The sequence below is a fragment of the Protopterus annectens genome, chromosome 9.part0 (genome assembly GCF_019279795.1).
Source record: "Protopterus annectens isolate FY-2018-M chromosome 9.part0, PAN1.0, whole genome shotgun sequence".
Classification (NCBI taxonomy): domain Eukaryota; kingdom Metazoa; phylum Chordata; order Ceratodontiformes; family Protopteridae; genus Protopterus; species Protopterus annectens.
In genome coordinates, this window is record NC_056743.1 from 228,566,407 (window position 1) to 228,587,714 (window position 21,308).

General features: G+C 42.8%; 1 protein-coding gene across 4 annotated transcripts in view; it reads left to right on the top strand.

The window, feature by feature from the left end:
- The window catches only part of PSMA1 (proteasome 20S subunit alpha 1), a 416,885-nt gene extending 409,607 nt beyond the window's left edge, over nucleotides 1-7,278 (top strand). For all 4 annotated transcript variants that reach the window (XM_044082794.1, XM_044082790.1, XM_044082793.1 and 1 more), the window contains exon 10: nucleotides 6,914-7,278. In XM_044082794.1, the coding sequence (XP_043938729.1) occupies nucleotides 6,914-6,970 (57 nt within the window). In that variant the 3' untranslated portion in view covers nucleotides 6,971-7,278. The remainder of the gene's footprint in view (nucleotides 1-6,913) is intronic.
- Nucleotides 7,279-21,308: the final 14,030 nt, after the last annotated feature.

A 21,308-nucleotide genomic window follows, 5' to 3' on the forward strand; every position in this document is an offset into this window, starting at 1 on the left:
GCATTCTGCAGAACAAGTTGGTAAACATACCTTGCAGTGTGGTTTTGAAGCTTTAGAAGCATCTTGCAGGACTCATGTCACTGGGTCTGTACTTAGGAGGCATGCTTGGCTTAAGGAACAAAACTTGCCAGATCATGTTAAAGCTAAATTACTGGATGCTCCCTTAAACCAAGACTGCCTTTTTGGCAACAAAGCAGAAGTAGTCCTCAAAAAGATGGAGGAAAAAGCTAAATCTATGCAAACTGTTAAAGATTTCCTGCAAGTACAGCCTCCCAGATTTAGTAGACCTTGGCTTTCAAAGAACTGGTCCTTTCCAGTCTCTTCCAGGCCTTCTCAGTCCAAACCCAGGAACAGCAGACCCACCTACGTTACAGTCTCTGGCTGTGCAGAGACGTAAGCAGTGGAGGGCTCCCACTTTCAAAGCAGGGAGTAGTAAGCCACCCCCGTACAGAAAAATGGCACAATGACTTAACCTTAACCCTTCCAAGCCCAGCTCAACTGCCTGCTCCCTTAGGAGGAAAGCTCGCCCTGCATGCAAAAAACTGGGAACTCATTACCCAGGACAAATGGGTTTTGAACATAGTTTCCCCAAGGATACAGATTCCACTTCCACACCCTACCAACCCCAAACGGTTGGCCAGACCTACCCCCAAATTAGTGGGCGGAGGCCCAAAAGCAAGTTCTCTCTCTCCTAAGTATCAGGGCAATTCAACCTGTCCCAGCAGAAGAAAGGGGACAAGGTTTTTATTCAAGACTTTTCCTGGTCCCAGAAAAGACAGCTCCTGGCATCCTATCCTGGACCTCTCTATTCTAAACACCTTTCTTATAATTCCAAAATGTTAACACTTCAACAACTTCTTCCTATGCTAGGCAAAGATGCCTGTCTGGCAACCTTAGACTTAAAGGAAGCTTACCTGCACATTCCAATAAGGGAATCTTGCAGGAAGTACCTACGCTTCAGGGCAGGCTCCATGCACCATCAGTTCTCTGCATTTCCCTTTGGCTTATCTACTGCGTCAAGGGTATTCAGAAAGTGTCTAGCTCCAGCCATTGCATTTTGCAGGCAGAGAAATATTCAGATATACCCATAGCTGGACAATTGTCTTGATTCAGGCAGAAAGCCAGGACTTGCTATTACAACACTTGGCATTTGTAAAGAAACTTCTAACCTCACTGGGGTACACCATAAACAAAAACATCTCACCTAGTACCCTGCCAACAGATTGTATTCCTGAGAGCAAGCATGAACACAACTTCCCAGATGGCTTTCCTAACTCTGGAGAAACAAGTTTATTTGACAACTTACTTCAAGCTATTGGCCACAAAACCCCAGCTGTCTGCAAGGAAAATTCTGCAAGCCCTGGGGTTCATGGCCTCTTGCATTCTACTAATTCCATATGCAAGACTGCATATGAGGAAACTACAGTGGTGTCTAAAAAGCCTATGGTGTCAGCATTCTCAGGACCTGGAATCAATGATTCCTATCATTCCTTGTATAAAGACAGAGTTCCTTTGGTGGGGAGAGGCCTGCTACCACAACAAGGGGGCTCCACTTCACTCTACCCCCTGCTGCCCAAACCCTAACAGACGCATCAGACTATGCATGGGGACTCACTTGGCAGGGCAGTGCATTCAGGGCAAATGGAACCAGAGACAGATGCACCTGCATATCAATCAAAAAGAAATGTTAGCTGTACAGAATTCCCTGACAGCCTTCAAAGACCGCATTCTTCCAGGACAGCTATTGGTAAAGACAGACAACACCACAGTTATGTGGAACATAAGCAGGGGGGAACCCACTCGTACCCTCTCTGTAGACTAGCCATGGCTCTGTGGAACACGGCCTTGAGCTACCAAGTGCACCTACAAGCTCAATTCCTGCCAGGCAAGCTAAATTCACTGGCAGACGACTTAAGCAGAAATCTCATGGGCCCACACGAATGGAGACTAGAACCAAAAATATTCAACTTCTTGAGCAAATGGTGGACTCCAGAGGTAGACCTGTTTGCCTCCCTTCAGAACTGCCAATTGGACAGATTCTGCACAAGGACTCACCACAGTCAAGTTTGGAAAGTGGATGCCCTGTCCTTTACCTGGGAAAGCCTCTCTGTTTATGCCTTTCCCCCTCTGCCTCTCCTCTCGAAGGTTCTGCTAAAGATCAAACAGGGTAAGCCAAGGGTAATATTTATTGCGCCAGACTGGCCACGCCAGCACTGGTACCTCCTCTTGTGCAGTATGACACTGCTGGAACCATGGTACCTGCCTCAGACCCTTTCCCTGCTGTCCCAGTAGGCGGGCCAGATGTTGCACCCTCAGCTTCAAACCCTGACCCTTGCAGCCTGGCTAATTCTTGAGCTCTCCAATAGCATCCTTCAGTAAGCAGGTGTTAGATGTCATTCTGGAGGCAAGGAGGCCTAGTACTAGAAAATCCTATGCTGAAAAGTGGAAAAGATACTGTTCCTGGAGCCAGACTCGGAGGATGGGCACAGCGATGCCCAGCTTACCTCATATTCTTCAGTATAGAACAGAAATGCTCCACAAGGGCCTGTCCTCGTCAATTAAAATTCATGCCTCTGCCATTTCAGTCATTATAATACCGTGCCACCCCTCTTCTCTCACCCCGTGTTAAAACATTTCCTTAGAGGGGCCAGAAATTTAAGACCCCCCCCCCCCCCCAGGAGTGCATCCACTCCAGCCTGGGACCTTAACTTTGTATTGGAAAAGATCACCCCCCCCCCCCCTTTGAGCCAGCTGCAACAGCAGAGTTGAAATTCCTTTCTTGGAAAACAGCCTTCCTTCTAGCCATCACGTCAGTTAGAAGAGTGTCTGAATTACAGGCCCTCATGGCAATGGGAACCCTTCATTATCTTCCATGCAGACAGGGTTTCACTCAGGACCCAACCCTTCCTTTATGCCCAAGGTGGTGTCTAGTGTGTCCCTAAATCAGTCCATTCATTTGCCTTCCTTTTCCCTAATCCACAAAACAAAGGGGAACGAATACTGCACTCCCTGGACGTGTACAGACAACTTGGATTTTATTCGGACAGGACTAAGCCTCTCAGAAAATCTGAACAGCTGCTAGTTGGCTTTGCTGCAGGGGTAGAGGGGAAGGCCATTTCAAAGCAAACCATTTCCAAATGGATAGCCCATTGCATTCATTTCTGCTACAAGCACCATGGAAAACCTACTCCACAGGGGATAAGATCACATTCCACCAGGGCTGCATCTACCTCTGCAGCCTTTCTCAGAGGAGTCCCTACCAGGGACATCCTAGAAGCTGCTACCTGGAACTCTGTACATACTTTCACCAGGCATTGCCACATGCCTATTTTTTCTAAATCCAGAGCTGGTTTTGCCACTGCAGTCTTGCAGGGATTAATAGTTGGCCCTAATGCTCTTTACCTTCCTCCTCCCTTCCTTAGCTTTGGGAATCAACCCAAATGTGATGACTGCAACAGTGAAACACGAAAAACATAGTACAGTTGTGTACACTTACCATAAATGTAGATGTTCGAGTGTATTTACTGTTGCAGTCCTGGTTACCCTCCCTCCAGCACCTGACTTCTCTTGGCTCTACCTTTCCTTCTTGTTTGGTATATTTAAGTTTTTCTGGTGCATTTGCTTTTTGATGGAGGTGTACCATAACATATAATTGCTTCCCATTATACGGGCTCATGACACCTGGCGCAAGAAAAACTGATGTAATGGTGTCGTCTGCATGTTTTATACCCCCTGATGACCTGACATCATGGAAGAAGAGACAGTATCCAATGCAAGAATCCGAAGACTCTGGTATTCAGGCCGGCTGAGGGCTACCTGCAGGCAGATAGCCCAAATGTGATGACTGCAACAGTGAATACACTCCCACATCTACATTTATGGTACGTGTACACAACTGTACTTTTTGCAGGGCCTCCTTACCAACCCTTAATCTGTGATCCTTCATCCCTCCTTTGTCTTCTTACTGGGCTTTGGGAATCAATACATATGTGAGGACTGCAACAGTGAAACACGAAGAACATAGTACAGTTGTGTACACTTACCATAAATGTAGATGTTTGAGTGTATTCACTGTTGCAGTCCTGGTTTCCCACCCTCCTAAGGCACAGACTATGGATTTTTATTGTTTGTACGACGTGTCCAGGGTGCTAGCATTCATGAATTGGCCTTCTTTTGGGGGTTCCTGACAGTTAAGGCAAGAAAAACTGAGGAAATGGCGTACTGACATCAGTTTTACAACCAGCGGCAGCCGACGTCATATATCAAGGACTCTGGTATTCGGGCCGACTCAGGGCTACCGGGAGCTGGATAACCCATATGCGAGGACTGCAACAGTAAATACACTTGAACATTTATAGTAAGTGTACACAACTGTACTTTACTAGTACCTGTCGCATCAAAGGTCACTTGGCACCAGACTTGCAGAGTTGCATAGCATGCAACTTGAAATTGAGTGAATGAAGAGAATACTGCAAGCTGAAGCTCGTTGAATTAAACATCAGAACTATAGTCCTGTCCATTCTTACTCCTCTATATTTTGCACACTGAATAACCTTATTGCACCTCATATCTGATGAGATAAAAGATCTGTGGCTAAACCCCACTTCATCTTTCTGACATTTAATTTTGACTTACAGTCCGGCTGTGTACATCTTATCCACATATTCCTGTTATGATCCCCTTTTGTCTCCGGAGCTGTTAAACCCTGTCATTCATGTAAGACATTTGCATGAAGCCTCAAACCTCAACAGTCTTTCAAGCTTACTTCCAGCTTTCCACTTTTTTTTTTTTTTTCTTTAGTAGCATCACCTACACATTCAGTATTTGACACCTAGTCATGCACTTTGTAGTTTTTCAAGTCTTGCAGCCAATAAACCCTCCACCCTTCCTTACCCATAAATTTCAACTAAATTCATTAGATCTTCTAGTTTGTGTACAGCAATCTGTCATCTTCACCTTCCTCCTATTATATACACCATGTCCATAATGCATTGATACATTTGATATCCTTGTCCCATCTGCAGTAGAACCTATTCTTAAAAATTTAAACTGGTTTAACTATGAAACCTATCTTGTATCCTGTACACAGCCAAGCCAATGTTCATTAAGCGTGACTGCTGCCTTTTCCCATGTTTCATCCACTTGCCCTTTGCACTGTTTTCTATATCCTTGCATCATCAGAATTATTCATTTTCTTGCAATGCTTTAAACTTCTGTCTCCGGCCAAAACTTTGGCACACATTTCTGTAGTATTCTGGTCTGTCTTTTTCTTAAAGTTACTGTTTTTTGCCAGTTCATCCTTGAATAAAGATTTGTTTGTTTCTTTCTGGTGTGAAGACAAATATTTAACTGTTGAAGCGAAACCTCAATGCATTATAGAAGTGGTGTCACTAACATGAGTAAAGAGTTGTTCAACTACAAAGGATGAGTTATGCAATAATTTAGTGCGCCAAGGTAAGTGCAAAGTAAGATGCCTAATCTAACCGTGGTAGGCTAACAGGTGTTCTCATACCAGCAGAGGAAGGTGTTGACAGTGCTCAATCTTCCAAATTTAATGTTGGATCTTGTTTCAGTGACCACTTTGCAGTGTAGGTACAGCTGGCTTTTTCCTAAGAACCCTTTCAAGATGAAATCTCATTTTGATTTATAGTTCCTTTCCCCAGTGTGGCTGCCTTGTGGCTTTTTCTTTTCATTAACTTTTGTTCCTAAGGAGGTTCTCCTCCTCATTTGAAGCATCGGTCAGACCTCTTTCAAGAAAGAACCTGATGGGACTGAGGAGTTGTTCCCTTCTGTGGCAGTGAAATGTCATTTGTCATGTGAGAACATGGGATGCAGTCTTTTGATAGTTGCTTGCCCAAGTTTATTTTGTAGAAAAAAATTGATGTGTGGTTTGTCTACTTGTAGTGATTAATGCATTGACATTGAAAAATGTAATAGTAAACACTTTTTTTATCCAATTGTTGGACTCTCTCACTCATCCTTAGTGCCAGGAGTTTGACTGTCTTTAATTTTCTTGTTCTGTTTTTAGCTTTCATTTGATCCTTTGTCATAACTTCTCTTTTATCCTTCATCGTGAAGAAAAACGGGACTGCCCTTTGTTTTACTTAAGTAATATCTGTGTTTATTGATGCTGGGCCATGTATTGGGGGGGGGTTCACCAGAAGTGACTTCTTGGAAACCTGCGAGTGCCATCTGCTGTAGATGGTCTTAAATGTCTGGTTCATTGTTTAGTTGCTTTAGTTCATCCTTGAACCTAGGTGAAAGCATTGACATTTATATTTTACAGTGAATCATTTTACTGACAGTGTGCCTTAAGGTTAGATGTCAGTGTTGCATCATGCAGCCTTTTTTTTTTATTTTATGTGCATAGTCATGTAGGACATTGTTCACTGTAGAACTCTGTTGAATCTGTTGTGGAATTTTTGATAGGAATATGACTGAAGCAAACTGCATTTTAGAAATTGAAGTAACAAGTTTTGAAGTTTATATGTGTAGGTGTCCATGAATCCAAGTTAAAATATCAACTGGCAAGATTGTATACTCACAAAACATGAACCTGGAACACAGAACCATCCATAAAATCGGAAACTACAAAAAGTGTAAAGCATTTTTTTTTTTAAAGGGGCTCCCTCACCCCAACTCCAGAATCACAGTACAGCTGGGAAAGTGGAAAACCCCACTGCCCGTTGTACAGTGATCTAGGCATTCACTGTTTCAGATTTAATATTTTAAATCGACACTCTGACCAATTGACAATTTAAGGTAGACCTATGTATGCATATTTGCATGTATATGTATACTTACAGATAATGTTTATTTAAATAATTATACCTATAACTGTAGTAGAATCACTATTTTATATTTACACTTTTATTAAGCTTATGATAATTTATATCTTCTCTTTCCTGTTAAGACTGCCCCTCCTCCTGAAGAACCTGAAGAAAAGCCAGAAGAGCCAATGGAGCACTGATGAATGAAGCACTTGAGCTGCAGCGGAGACTGACTTTAGTCATGTTTATTGCCCACTTTTCAGTTCTTTGATAAGGACAGTTATAACCGCACGTCCTTAGACTTGTTCTGGGAGATGGAAGAAAAAAAATTTTCCACATTTCTTGCTGGCAGTTAAGGGGAAATGGTGTACCAAACTGTTTAAGGTCATCTTTCAAAGGAGTAGAACCCAAACAATTAGTTTTATTCTTGTGTTGTGAGATCAGTAAGGATTGCTACTTTTCTTTTTGTAATGTTTTATTTCTTTCATATAAATACATGATTTCCTCATTTCCGTAGCTGTGACTCTTTATTACCTTTCGGGACGTTAAATGCGTACAGATCCTTTTCATGAGTAAATTGCTTGAAAGACACTTATTCCTTGTACATGATTTCATCTGGTTAAGTTGCTGTTTACTGTCACGATAGTGCTGTTGATGATGTAAGTAGTAGGAACAGTAGTAGATGTACAGCCTGTGTGTGCCCTTGTAGTTACCTCCAGGAAAGGTGCAAAAGTTCAGTAATAGGTAAATAAAGTTCTGGAAATGTAAGTAGAAAAAGGAGTACATTTATGTATATGGACATTTGTTAAAAAAATGCCAGAACTGTAAGAAATGATTCTAAGATGCGGTTAAGGCAAGAATTAATTTTTGTGTTTAATTATCAAAAGTATACTTGAATGTAGAATAATATACTTTAGCCCTTGTATGTTTAAAAAAAAACAGACACTTATAAGAAGAATTCAGAGATTTAACAAACGCATAGCTGTAGAAAATTACACTCCATAAGATACTGGTCCCTGGAATTTCCTAATTTGTAGGAGACTAAGCAGAGCTTAAACTTTATGTAGCTATTTGTGGCTGAGATTTTTGTAGCTGGACTAGGCAGTATTGAGCAAAATTGAACTAAGCGATGGGACTGACTGCTGACTTGCTGCTGTAAGGCGAATCATCTGTAGGACTTCACATGTGCTGCAGTCCGCTTATAACCTAATTTCTGGCAAATAGGTCCCCCTTTGGGAACTTGTCCAGACAAAAATTGTTGTCTTTTTAAGAATGTCTCATTTAATTTTATTTTCTAACTAAAAGTGATTTTTCTCCTGTAAGAAACCAGTTTTTTATCAGTATTGGAAGTTCCCTGCAATGATTGCTATTTTTAGCTACTGGTGTTATTTGATTAATTAGGGGCTATTTTTATGAAAATTGATGCACTGCTTGTGTTAACTTTTATTTTTCTGACTAAAATTTTTATTTTGGGATGGGCAGGGATGTGTTTTTCAGTGTAGTGCTTTTGTTAACTTTGTGACAGTCTACCTGAAACCTACCTGCTGTTTTTCATTTTCTGTCATTGTGTTTTGGTAAAAGGAGTGCTTACATAAAATTTGATTGCTGCCTGTGAATTTACTTTGTAAAGTGGCTAGGAGAAGAAAGTGTAGGTGTGCTGGTTGTGTACACTAGATGACAGCTCACCTTCGGACCAACTGGCTTCAGCAGTACTTACCTCTTTTGGCATATCTTCCTCTACTGCATCGTGTATACTTCAGTCTTGCTGTTCCTAGAAAGAAAGTCACTTACCAAGGAGCCATTGCCACTCCTGCATCCTCAGTCTATGCCTCAGCTGATTTGTGGGTGAGCTTGTAGTGGCTGTTAGTTGTTAATCAGTCCACTCACTCAACTCTCCAACTTCCTCTGATGTAGCCTGGTCAGACGCATCCTCTTTAGCTGTTGTAGTATCTGCACAGGCATGGGAGAAGAACTATCTTCTCAAGGGCTGGGAGACATACCAGAAGATTCTTCACAAGGTAACAAAGGCAAGAGACCATTAGACCAGTCGGATGTCCCTCCTTCCAGCCAGTTGTCTTCACAGGGATTCATATAAAGAAAAAACAAAAGATTAAACATTTGTTTCTCTCAAGAAGTAATTGGTTAAAAAATGTTTTTCTTATCTTAGCAAGACGTGTTACAGGCAATAAATCCAGGTGTCTTGAGGGAATTAAAGGTCAGCATTCTTTGTAAAATTTCAGGGTAAACTGGGTCTGATGATTTTGCTTGACAAGTAGTTAGGGTAGTGTCTTCAAATTCACAAGCCCAACGTTATGACTGTCAATAAAATATTAACTCTTATTCTTTGGAGGAATTTTCTTTTAATCTGACAATTGGTTAAGATGAAAATCTATTTTTATGGTAACAAATAGATGTTCTCCTGAGCTGAGAAGATATTTATTTTATTTATTTGGCATTTGTTTACCAGGAAAGTCCGACTGGGTCATGAGGTACCCATTTTCAGTGGAGGCCTGAGGAGGAAAGCTTGCAGATACATATAGTTAATAGAATGAAAAACTAGACACGTAATAGTCATAAAATTCAAGTCAAATATGAAAACACAGTTTGTCAGAATGAGAACTTAAAAGACATAAAATCATAACATGCAAGGCATAAAATTAAAAAAAATACACATTAGTTTGTAAAAATAAAAACCCAACAGACATAATAAAGACAATAGTGTTCAAGAATAAATTATGTGGAAAGCCTGATAATAGAAAGCTGCGTCATTATTTACATAGATTATCATAATTATTAATCTAGAGATCATGAAATACGGTAACAGATTATATTGATGAAGGCATAAGATAGTGCAAGTAGAGAAGGGTAGGGTGGGATAGAAAGAATAGATATGGAAAAGGTATGAGTGTAGCTTCAGGGGACTATTTGTAGGGGAAGGGGAGGGTAGTGTGTGTTAGTGGGGATAGAAAGAGTAGAGATAGAAAAAGGTATAAGAGTACCTCAGCCTGGGCTCATACATGACCAAGTCCAAGCTTTGTTGAAGTATTTTTTAATAGACGTTTTGAAGAAATGCAGGTTAGTAGCAATTTTGATACTTGGAAAGGGAGTTCCATAGTTTTGCCGCAAAGCAGGAGTAAAGGCTTAGGCCTTGGGTTTTGTTAGGTTTATAAGTTTTGAGATGTTTCTCTTCAGATCTGAGATGTTTATTTTGGATATAAAAGTTGATTAATGGGCTAAGAGCAGGACAAGCTAGTGGGTTGTGGATGATTTTGTATACCATAGTAAGTTGTATGTACTGGAGGTGGACGGAGGAGTTCAAGCCATCTTAGGGCTTTGTAGTGATGAGTTAGAGGGGTTGGGTTTCTGGCAAATTTGGCAATTTTGTTATAGCAGCTTTCTAGTTTTTTTTCTTAGGGAGGTCTGTAAGTTAGAATTCGGGCCTCATATGTAACAGTGAGGGCAAGAGGTAGGTTTTGGCCAGGGTAGATATTCTTTGTGTTTCACTGTTGCAGTCATTGCATTTGGATAATCTACTGGCAGGTTGCTCTCAGTCGGCCTGATTAACAAAGTCTTGGGTCCTGCATTGGTTGCTGTCCCTTCTTCCATGACGTCAGGTCGTTGGGGGTATAAAACATGCAGCCGACGCCATTACATCAGTCTTTCTTGCCGAGCAGCTCTCAAGTGTCTGTCGGCCGACTCCTGAAATTTTCGTTTTTGAGTTTCAGAACCAAAGTCTTCAACTTAAAGCTAAGTACCCCGTTGGGGAAACTTTTTCTTGCTCCTTACCGATGTCAGTAAAAGTTAATAATTGCATTACTTGTGGAAAGCAAATACCTCATAAAGATTTTCATTCGTACTGTATTCCTTACCTAGGCCCTGACCACCACGTGCCTTGCTGTTGGTTTTGTGCTTTGTTTAATCAGCGCACTATCTGTCGTCGGTACATTTTTGCCTCTAAGTATTTCGGTTCTCTGTTTAATTACCCAGAAATGTCGTCGGTTAGCCATCAGACTTCTGGGATTCCAAAAAAATGCAAAGATAAAGACAGAGACAGGCCGCCGAGGTCCAAAACTGCCGACGACACTTCTCCTAAGCCAGTCGCCAGTTTGCCGGTACTCAGTGAGGTGCTTTCGCAGCTCATGATACCCTATACGTCTGATTCGCAGGCCTCTACTGAGACTCATTCGGTGTCCGGTATGCTGCGAGATGCTTCACCTATGGAACCCGCGGATGTCTCTACCTTGGATGGGTCTGGAGCCGCTGTGCAGGCACTGGCTTCTAAGGATGTATTCAGGCTTATAGGCTTGCATATTAAATCGACACTGCCTTCATTACTAAGGCCTAAGTCTCGATCCATGCCTATAAAAATGATGCCCAGGCCACATGTTCAGGCCCCTATGCCAACAAAAAATGATAAAAATACTCTAAATCAGGGGTAGTCACCCCCCCCCCCCAACCTTCTAAGAGGCCTAGGGCTGAGCTTGATTATGAATCTTCTGATCAGGATTCTGTTTCTTCTGACTCTTCTAATGACCTGGATTTGTCCATACCTACTTATGAGGATTATGATGCAGAGGATTCCTTTCCCTCTGCTTCCCCTGCTGAGGATTTTTCTTTTGGGGAAACTTTACATACATTAAGGGAGCATTTCCACTGGAAAAGCCAATAATTTTCTGATTCAAAAAAGAGGCTTAGGGATTTCCTTCTTCTACCTCAGCATAGGCCTTTGGCTATATTTCCTGTACTAGACATTGATGATGTATTTTCGGAATCCAGTTTAGCCCCTGATTCCCTGCCTCTGGCTCCTGACATGATAAAAATACTCTAAAGTGCAACCTCCAAGATTTAGTAGGCACTGGCCGACTAAGAATTGGTCCTTTCCAGCCCCTTCCAGATCCTCTCAAGCCAAACACCTTTCTGAGTCCCACAAGTTCCTTTTCAAAAATCCTGTTGCAGATACAGAAACCATTTCTCAGGGGCCCAAGGGCATTAAGGCTTCTCCTGCTAAAAATCCTACCCCTTCTGATAGAGACTCCAGGGCACTGGCTAGATGGGGTAAAAAGGTTTATACTTCTGCAACCTTGGCGATCAGAGCTTTAAACTGCCGATTTCATATGTTAAAATATCAACAGCATATTATTGGACTGCTTAAACAGAAAATGATGTTGATTCCTGACTGTGTGGAAAATAAAGATTTACAGGATTTAATGCATTCTGCTGAACAAGTTGGAAAACATACTTTGCAGTGTGGTTTTGATTCTTTAGAGGCCTCCTGCAGGGCTGCTGTTACTGTGTCTGTGCTTAGAAGGCATGCTTGGCTTAAGGAGCAATCTTTGCCTGATCATGTTAAAGCTAAATAGTTGGATGCTCCTTTAAATCGGGACCGCCTGTTTAGCAATAAGGCTGAAGAAGTTCTAAAACAGATGGAAGATAAAGCTACATCTATGCAAACTGTTAAAGATTTCTTACAAGTGCAACCTCCAAGATTTAGTAGGCACTGGCCTACTAAGAATTGGTCCTTTCCAGCCCCTTCCAGATCCTCTCAAGCCAAACCCAGACACAGCAAAAACCCCAGGTTTCAGTACCAGGGGACTCTCAGAACTAAGCAGTGGGGGGCCTCCACTTCCAAATTGGGAAATAAGACACCCCCTTTTAGTAAACTGTCTGAATGACTTGCTTTTAAAATTACCAAGCACTTATCTTTTAACTGCCCCTTTGGGGGGAAAGATTGCTCTTCATGCAAAGAACTGGGAACTCATAACCCAGGACAAATGGGTTTTAAATAGTGTCCCAGGGATACAGATTTCATTTCCACATGTTGCCAACACCAAACGGGTGACCAGACCTGCTTCTGAATCAGTGGGTAGAGGCTCAAAAACAAGTACTTTCCCTCTTCAGCATGGGGATTATTCAACTGGTACCAGAAGAGGAAAAGGGACAAGGTTTCTATTCCAGGCTTTTTCTGGTACCCAGAAAAGACAAATCATGGCTTCCAATCCTGGACCTGTCTACTCTAAACACCTTTCTGGAGGTTCCAAAATTCAAGATGCTGACTCTTCACCAGTTACTTCCTATGCTAGGCAAAGATGCCAGGTTGGCAACTCTGGATTTAAAAGAAGCATACCTGCACATCCCAGTCAGGGAATCTTGCAGAAGATATGTACGCTTCAAAGCAGGCTACTTGCATTATCAGTTATTTGCACTGCCCTTTGGCTTGTCTACTGTGCCCAGGGTATTCACAAAGTGCCTGGCTCCAGTTATTGCATTTTGCAGGCAAAGAAATATTCAAATATACCCATACCTGGACAATTGTCTAATTCAGGCAGGAAACCAGGGCATACTTCTGCATCATCTGGCGTTTGTAAAAAGGGCTCTAACTTGTCAGGGGTACACCATAAACGAAAAGAAATCACAACTGGTACCCTGTCAACAGATTACATTCCTGGGTGCAAACTTGAATACAACTGCCCAGATGGCTTTCCTCATGCCAGAGAAGCAAATTGATTTGGTAACTTACTTCAAACAAGTGGCCACAAAAACGCTGATATCTGCAAGAGAAATACTGCAAACCTTGGGGTTCATGGCCTCCTGCATTCTTTTAATTCCATTTGCAAGACTGCATATGAGGAAACTACAGTGGTATCTAAACAGTCTATGGAGTCAGCATTGCCACAGCCTGGAAACAATGATTCCTATCATACCGTGCTTACGCCTAGAGTTCCCTTGGTGGGCAGAAGCCTGCCACCAAACCAAGGGACTACAATTCACACTACCCCCTGCTGCCCAAACCCTAACTACAGATGCATCAGACTATGCATGGGGGGCTCACCTGGCAGGGAAGTGCATTCAGGGCAAATGGAACCCAAGTCAAATGCACCTGCATATCAATCAAAAAGAAATGTTACCTGTACAGAATGCTCTGACAGCCTTCAAGGACTACATTATTCCAGGACAACTAATGGTAAAGACGGACAACACCACGGTTATGTGGTACATAAACAAGCAGGGGGGGGTACACATTCCTACCCCCTCTGCAGACTAGCCATGGCATTGTGGAACACAGCCTTGAGCTACCAAGTGCATCTACAAGCTCAATTCCTGCCAGGAAAATTGAATACACTGGCAGACTGACTAAGCCAGAAGCCTCATGGACTCACACGAGTAGAAACTGGAACCACGGATTTTCAGCATGTTGACAAGTGAATGGGGGAGCCCAGACATTGATCTATTTGCCTCCCCCCAGAACTACCAATTGGACATGTTTTGCACAAGGACTCCCCACAAACAAGCCTGGAAAGTGGATGCTGTGTCCTTCAGCTGGAAAAAACCTATCAGTCTATGCCTTTCCCCCTCTGCCTCTGCTCTCCAAAGTTCTACTAAAGGTCAAACAGGACAAACCAAGGATGATTTTGATTGCTCCAGACTGGCCGCGCCAACACTGGTACCCCCTCCTGCGCAGTCTCTCGCAAATATCTCCATGGCACCTGCCTCAGACCCCTTCCCTGCTGTCTCAGCAGGAGAACCAAATTCTGCGCCCTCAGCTTTAAACATTGAACCTTGCAGCCTGGCTAATCACTTAAATTCACCCTTATCATCCCTCAGCAAACCTGTGATGGATGTCATCTTGGAGGCGAGGAGACCTAGTACTAGAAAATCTTACGCTGACAAATGGAAAAGATTCTGTGCCTGGAACCAATCTGTAGGAATGAGCACAGCAACATCCAATTTACCTCAGATTTTGCAATACTTGACGGGCCCTTGTGAAGCATCTCAGTTTTTTTCCTCCATTAAAATCCACGCCTCAGCTCTTTCCGCTCACTGTAACACAGAACCACCCCTCTTCTCTCATCCTCTGCTCAAGTAGTATCTCAGAGGGGCAAAAAACTTGAGACCACCCAGGAGAGCTCATACTCCTGCCTGAGACCTTAACTTTGTTTTGGAGAAACTCACTCTACCTCCTTTCGAGCCAGCTGCTACTGCAGACTTGAAATTTCTTTCTTGGAAAACAGCCTTCCCTTTTAGCAATCACTTCAGCTAGAAGGATATCTGATTTACAGGCCCTTATGGCAGTGGAGGCTTTCATCATCTTTCATGCGGATAGGGTATCTCTCAGGACCAATCCATCCTTCTTGCCCAAGGTGGTTTCCAGTGTGGCTCTTAATCAGACCATTCATTTGCCAGCCTTCTTCCCCAATCCACAGAACAAAGGGGAACGGATTCTGCATTCCTTGGATGTGCACAGACTAAGATTCTACTTGGACAGGACTAAATCTCGAAGAAAATCTGAACAATTGCTGGTAGCATTTGCTGCAGGGGCAGAGGGGAAGGCTATTTCAAAACAAACCATTTCTAAATGGATAAGTCATTGCATTCATTTCTGCTATAAGCACCATGGAAAACCTATCCCCCAGGGGATCAGACCTCACTCCACCAGGGCTGCATCTACTTCTGCAGCCTTTCTCAGAGGTGTTCCTACTAGGGATATCCTAGAAGCTGCTACCTGGAGTTCTGTACATACTTTCACCAAGCACTATCATTTACCAGTTTTCTCTAAATGCAGAGCTGGCTTTGCCACTGCTGTCTTGCAGGGCCTTATATCTGGCCCTAATGCTGTATAAACTCCTCCCAACCATAGCTTTGGGAATCTACCCAAATGTAATGACTGCAGCAGTGAAATACGAAGAACATAGTACAGTTGTGTACACTTACCATAAATGTAGATGTTCGAGTGTATTCACTGTTGCAGTCCTGGTTACCGTCCCTCAAGCCCCCCTAGTTTTTTCTGACTATACCTCTCCTTTCCTTTACTATGCTTAAAAGCCTTTTTGGTGTATTTGCCTTTGGTTGGAGGTATACCTTTGTGTTTTTGTGTTTATTTGCTCCCCATTACGGGGGGGAGCCTGACATCTAGGACAAGAAAAACTGATGTTATGGCATAGGCTGCATGTTTTATACCCCTGACGTTATGGAAGAAGGGACAGCAACTGACATAGAACCCAAGACTTTAAGAGAACTGAGGGCAACTTGCCAGCAGATTACCCAAATGTAATGACTGCAACAGTGAATACACTCAAACATCTACATTTATGGTAAGTGTACACAACTATACTTTTTAGTAGCTGCTGTGAGGGTGGTTTTATTCTTGTATAGCATGTCTAGTTTGTGGTGTTTTATATACTGTTTTGTATGTGTAGGTCAAACTTGAGAGTGTTGTCACTTTTAACACCTAGTAGTTTGGTATGCTGAACCAATTCAGTTTCAATATTGTTGGCTGAAAAGATCTTTTAAGTTTGTTTTGTTGGAGCTATGGGGTTTGTGGGTGAAGAGAGAGGCTTTTGTTTTTTTTTTTTTGGTTCAGCGTTGGGGCAAGCCATGTTTCCCTAGAAGAGCAAGCTTGTGTTATGTGTTGTAGATGAGTTAATATGTTTGATCCACAGATGATAGTGGAGCCATCTTTATATTGGATTAGAATGCCTTCACAGGAGGATGTATGTAGGTTATTGATGAAGACATTAAATAGTAATGGGCCAAGGATGGATCCTTGAGGTGCACCTGTGGGGGTGATGTGACATGGGGAGATAGAGCCCTACCATTTTACTGCTTGCTGCCTGTCAGCTAGGTAGCTAGAAAACCACTGAAGTGAGGAGGAGGATAGACCAATGCTGTAAAGTTCTGTAAGGCATTTGGGGTGCGATACCATTTCAAATGCTGTTCACAAATCTAGAATTACTGCAGCTACTAGTTTGCCAGTATCACTGGCTTTATTGACAAAGTCCATGAAAGTTAATAAGGCTGTTGAGGTACTATGTGCAGGTTTAAAGCCATGTTGAGTGTGGGAAAGGAGGCTGTGTATGAGATGAAGAAGTAGGTGCACACATTTTTCTAAACTCTTAGAGGGGGTGGAGATTGCAATAAGATAAAAGTTTGTGATGTCAAGTGGAGTTGCCTTCCTTGTAAAGTGATAGTGTGATCTTTTCCATAGGTTAGGGACATGTGATTCAGCTATGGATCTATTAATTAAGATGCTAACAGGGAATGCTGTTGCCTCTGTGGCAAACTTTAGGTGTTCCTGTGGGAGGTCGTCTGCTGAGGTTGAACCAAGGTTTCAGTTTTTGTAGTAGTTTTTTTATTTGAGATAAAGGGATGGGCTGAAAAGTAAGCTGGGGATGGTTTGGTTATTGGTTATAAATGAGGGGTGGTGCGTGTAGAGGTTAGTATTTGCGCATATTAGTAAAAGTAGTGAGTTGAGTTTACTTTTAGGTTGGATATGGACTCTATAAAGTATGTGTTGAATTTGGTGGCTGTTTGAGGAGGTTATTTTCTGGGTTATGTAGTGAAATTACAGAGGACCAGAATTTCTTAAGGTTATTTTTGTGGTTACCTTGAATGTAGGAATAGTATGATTTTTTTTTGTCATATAATATTTGTCTTTTTGTTTGATTGCTGAGTTGACTGTATAACTTAAGGTTTGTCATTTTTGTTCCATATTCTAGTAATTCCTTTTTTGGCAGCCACTAGAACTAAACTCAGCAAGGTCTTGATATATCTAGGCAATTCAGATCTTGCATCACAGCTCAAGGAAATCATTTCCTTAGTTACATCAATTTGCTCACCTACTATTTCTGACAGAGTAGTCTGTCGGGAATTTTAAAGTGTGCCAACTCATTACACTGCTAAAAAATGTTCCCAGTTATCTCTTTCTTCACCTTCACACCTCCAATATTGGCAGTCTACCTGTGGAAAAATTCTTTGCTGTCTGCTTTGGGTATAAGAATACCTATGCAAACACTTCCAAGCAAAATCCTTAATCTTCTAGACTTAGATATGCAACAAAGAGCCATACATAGTATTCTTCCATTGTTTGTGAATTGCTTATACAAGCTCTCTTCCCAATCCTTTCTGACCTTCTCTGATTGATTACTACAGTTATTGTGCAGTATGTTATATGCTCTACTAATGATCCCCTTTTTTTACCACTGCTTCTGTTCTAGATTCAACAAAAATCTCTCACTTAGTATCTCCCTTTTCCTTTTTATTTCCCTATACTCTGATACCAGTCCTTGATTGGGAATTCATTATATAGACTGCAGTCCAAATGCTTTCTTGGCTTCTTCCCATTCTGTTACCTTTCTTTTAATTATTTGTTCCCAGTACCTTTGTTCCTTTGCTAGTTTTTCCAGTACATTCCATCTTCCTCTTGTCTGATGTTCTTAGTGTTTCACTGTTGCAGTCATTACATTTGGGTTATCTGCCTGCAGGTAGCCCTCAGCTGGACTGATTATCAAATTCTTGGGTCCTGCGTCGGATGCTGTCTCTTCTTCCATGACGTCAGGTTGTCAGGGGATATAAAGCATGCAGCCGACGCCATTACATCATTCTTTCTTGCCGCTCTGTGCCCGATGCAGAAGCAGTTCACAAGTGCAGGTCGGCCGACTTCTGAAATTTTCGTTTTCGAGTTTCAGAACCAAAGTCTTCAAAAAAGCTAAGTACAACATTGGGGATCCTTTTTCTTGCTTTAACCGATGTCAGTAAAAGTTAACAATTGTATTACCTGTGGAAATCAAATACCTCATAAAGATTTTCATTCGTACTGCATTCCTTGCCTAGGCCCAGACCACGACATCCCTCGCTGTTGGTTTTGTGCCTTATTCAGTCCTCGAACTATTTGTCGTCGGTCCATTTTTGCAGCAAACTGTTTTGGTATTCGGTTTAATTATCCAAAAATGGCTTTTGGTAAGCCACCCGACTATCGACATTCTGAAAAAACTTAGACAGAGATAGGCCACATAGGTCCAAAGCTGCCGACGACGCTTCCGTTAAGCTAGTCACCAGTTCGCTGGTACTCAGGTGTTTTCGCAGCCCCTGATACCCGCTATTTCAGATTCGCAGGCCACTACTGAGACCCATTCAGAGTCTGGTATGCAGCGAGATGCTTCTTCGACTATGGAACCTGTGGATTTCTTTACCTTGGATGGGTCCGGAGCCGCTGTGCAGGCACAGGCTTATGAGGGTGTATTCAGGTCTATGGACTTGCAATTCAAACCGACACCATCATCTTCTTCAAGGCCTAAAACTCGACCTACACGTAGAAAACCAACATCCAAACCGCATGGTCAGGCCCATATGCCTAAAAAACAAGAATGGTTGAAAACCTTATTACTTTAATTAGGGGAAGCCAGCCTTCTCCCTCTGAGACCTAGAATTGATTTTCCTTCTGATCAGGATTATGAAACTTCTAACCTCACTGGGGTACACCATAAACGAAAAGAAGTCTCATCTAGTACCCTGCCAACAAATTGTATTCCTGGGAGTAAGCTTGAACACAACTTCCCAGATGGCTTACCTCACGCCAGAGAAACAAGTTTATTTGACAGCCTACTTCAAACTACTGGCCACAAAGGCCCAGCTATCTGCATGGAAAATCCTGCAAGCCCTGGGGTTCATGGCCTCTTGCATTCTACTAATTCCATATGCAAGACTACATATGAGAAAACTGCAATGGTATCTAAAAAGCCTATGGTGTCAACATTCACAGGACCTGGAATCAATGATTCCTATCATTCCTTTTATAAAGACAGAGTTCCTTTGGTAGGCAGAGGTGTGCTACCGCAACAAGGGAATGCCATTCATTCTACCCCTGCTGCCCAAACCCTAACAGATTCATCAGACTATGCATGGGGGTCTCACTTGGCAGGGCAGTGCATTCAGGGCAAATGGAGCCAGAGTCAGATGCACCTGCATATCGAGCAAAAAGAAATGTTAGCTGAACAGAACTCACTGACAGCCTTCAAGGACCGCATTCTTCCAGGACAATTATTGGTAAAGACAGACAACACCACTGTTACGTGGTACATAAGCAGGGGGGAACCCACTCATATCCTCTCTGCAGACTAGCCATGGCTCTGTGGAACACAGCCTTGAGCTACCAAGTGCACCTACAAGCTCAATTCCTGCCAGGCAAGCTAAATTCACTGGCAGACAACCTAAGCAGAAATCTCATGGACCCACACGAGTGGACACTGGAACCAAAGATTTTCAACATTTTGAGAAACAAATGGGGGAACCCAGAGAAAAAGACCTGTCTGCCTCCCCTCAAAACTACCAATTGGACAAATTCTGCACAAGGACTCCCCACAGCCAAGCTTGAAAAGTGGATGCTCTGTCCTTCACCTGGAAAAGCCTCTCAGTTTATGCTTTTCCCCCTCTGCCTTTCCTCCCGAAAGTTCTGCTAAAGATCAAACAAGACAAACCAAGGACAATTTTGATTGCGCCAGACTGGCCATGCCAACACTGGGTACCCCCTCTCGTGCAGTATGTCACTGCTGGATCCATGGCACCTGCCCAGACCCCTTCCCTACTGTCCCAACAGGAGGGCCAGATTCTGCACCCCCAGCTTCAAACCCTGAACCATGCAGCCTGGCTAATTCCCTGAGCTCTCCAATAGCATCACTCAGTAAGCAGGTGGTAGATGTCTTTCTGGAGGCTAGGAGGCCTAGTACTAGAAAATCCTATGCTGAAAAGTCGAAAAGATACTGTTCCTGGAGCCAGACTCCAGGGATGGGCACAACAGTGCCCAGCTTACCGCATATTCTTCAATACTTAACAGAGATGTTCCACAAGGGCCTCTCCTTCTCGTCAATTAAAATTCATACTTCAGCCATTTCAGCACATTATAATACTGAGCCCACCCCTCTTCTCTCACCCCCTGCTGAAACAATTCCTCAGAGGGGCCAAAAATCTAAGACCACCCAGGAGAGCCCCTACTCCAGCATGGGACCTTAACTTTATATTGGAAAAGCTCACTCTACCTCCTTTTGATCCAGCTGAAGAGTTGAAATTCCTTTCCTGGAAAACTGCTTTCCTTCTAGCCATCACTTCAGCAAGAAGAGTGTCTGAACTTCAGACACTCATGGCAGTGGAGCCCTTCATCATCTTCCATGCTGACAGGGTGTCCCTCAGGACCAATCCTTCCTTTATGCCCAAGGTGGTATCCAGTGTGGCCCTTAATCAGTCCATTCATTTGCCTACCTTTTTTTCCAAATCCACAGAAGAAAGGAGAACGAATACTGCACTCTTTGGACGTGCACAGACAACTAAGATTTTATTTGGACAGGACTAAGCCTCTCAGAAAAACTGAACAGCTGCTAGTTGCCTTTGCTGCAGGGGCAGAGAGGAAGGCCATTTCAAAGCAAACCATTTCTAAGTGGATAGGCCATTGCATTCTTTTCTGCTATAAGCAACATGGAAAACCTACCCCTCAAGGGATAAGCTCACATTCCACCAGTGATCCATCTACCTCTACAGCGTTTCTCAGAGGTGTCCCTACCAGGAACATCCTAGAAGCTGCTACCTGGAGCTCTGTACATACCTTCACCAAGCATTACCACTTGCCTATGTTTTCCAAATCCAGAGCTGGTTTTACCACTGCAGTCTTGCCGGGCTTATTAGCTGGTCCTAATGCTCTCTAACTTCCTTCTCCCTGCCTTAACTTTGGGAATATGCCCAAATGTAATGACTGCAACAGTGAAACACGAAGAA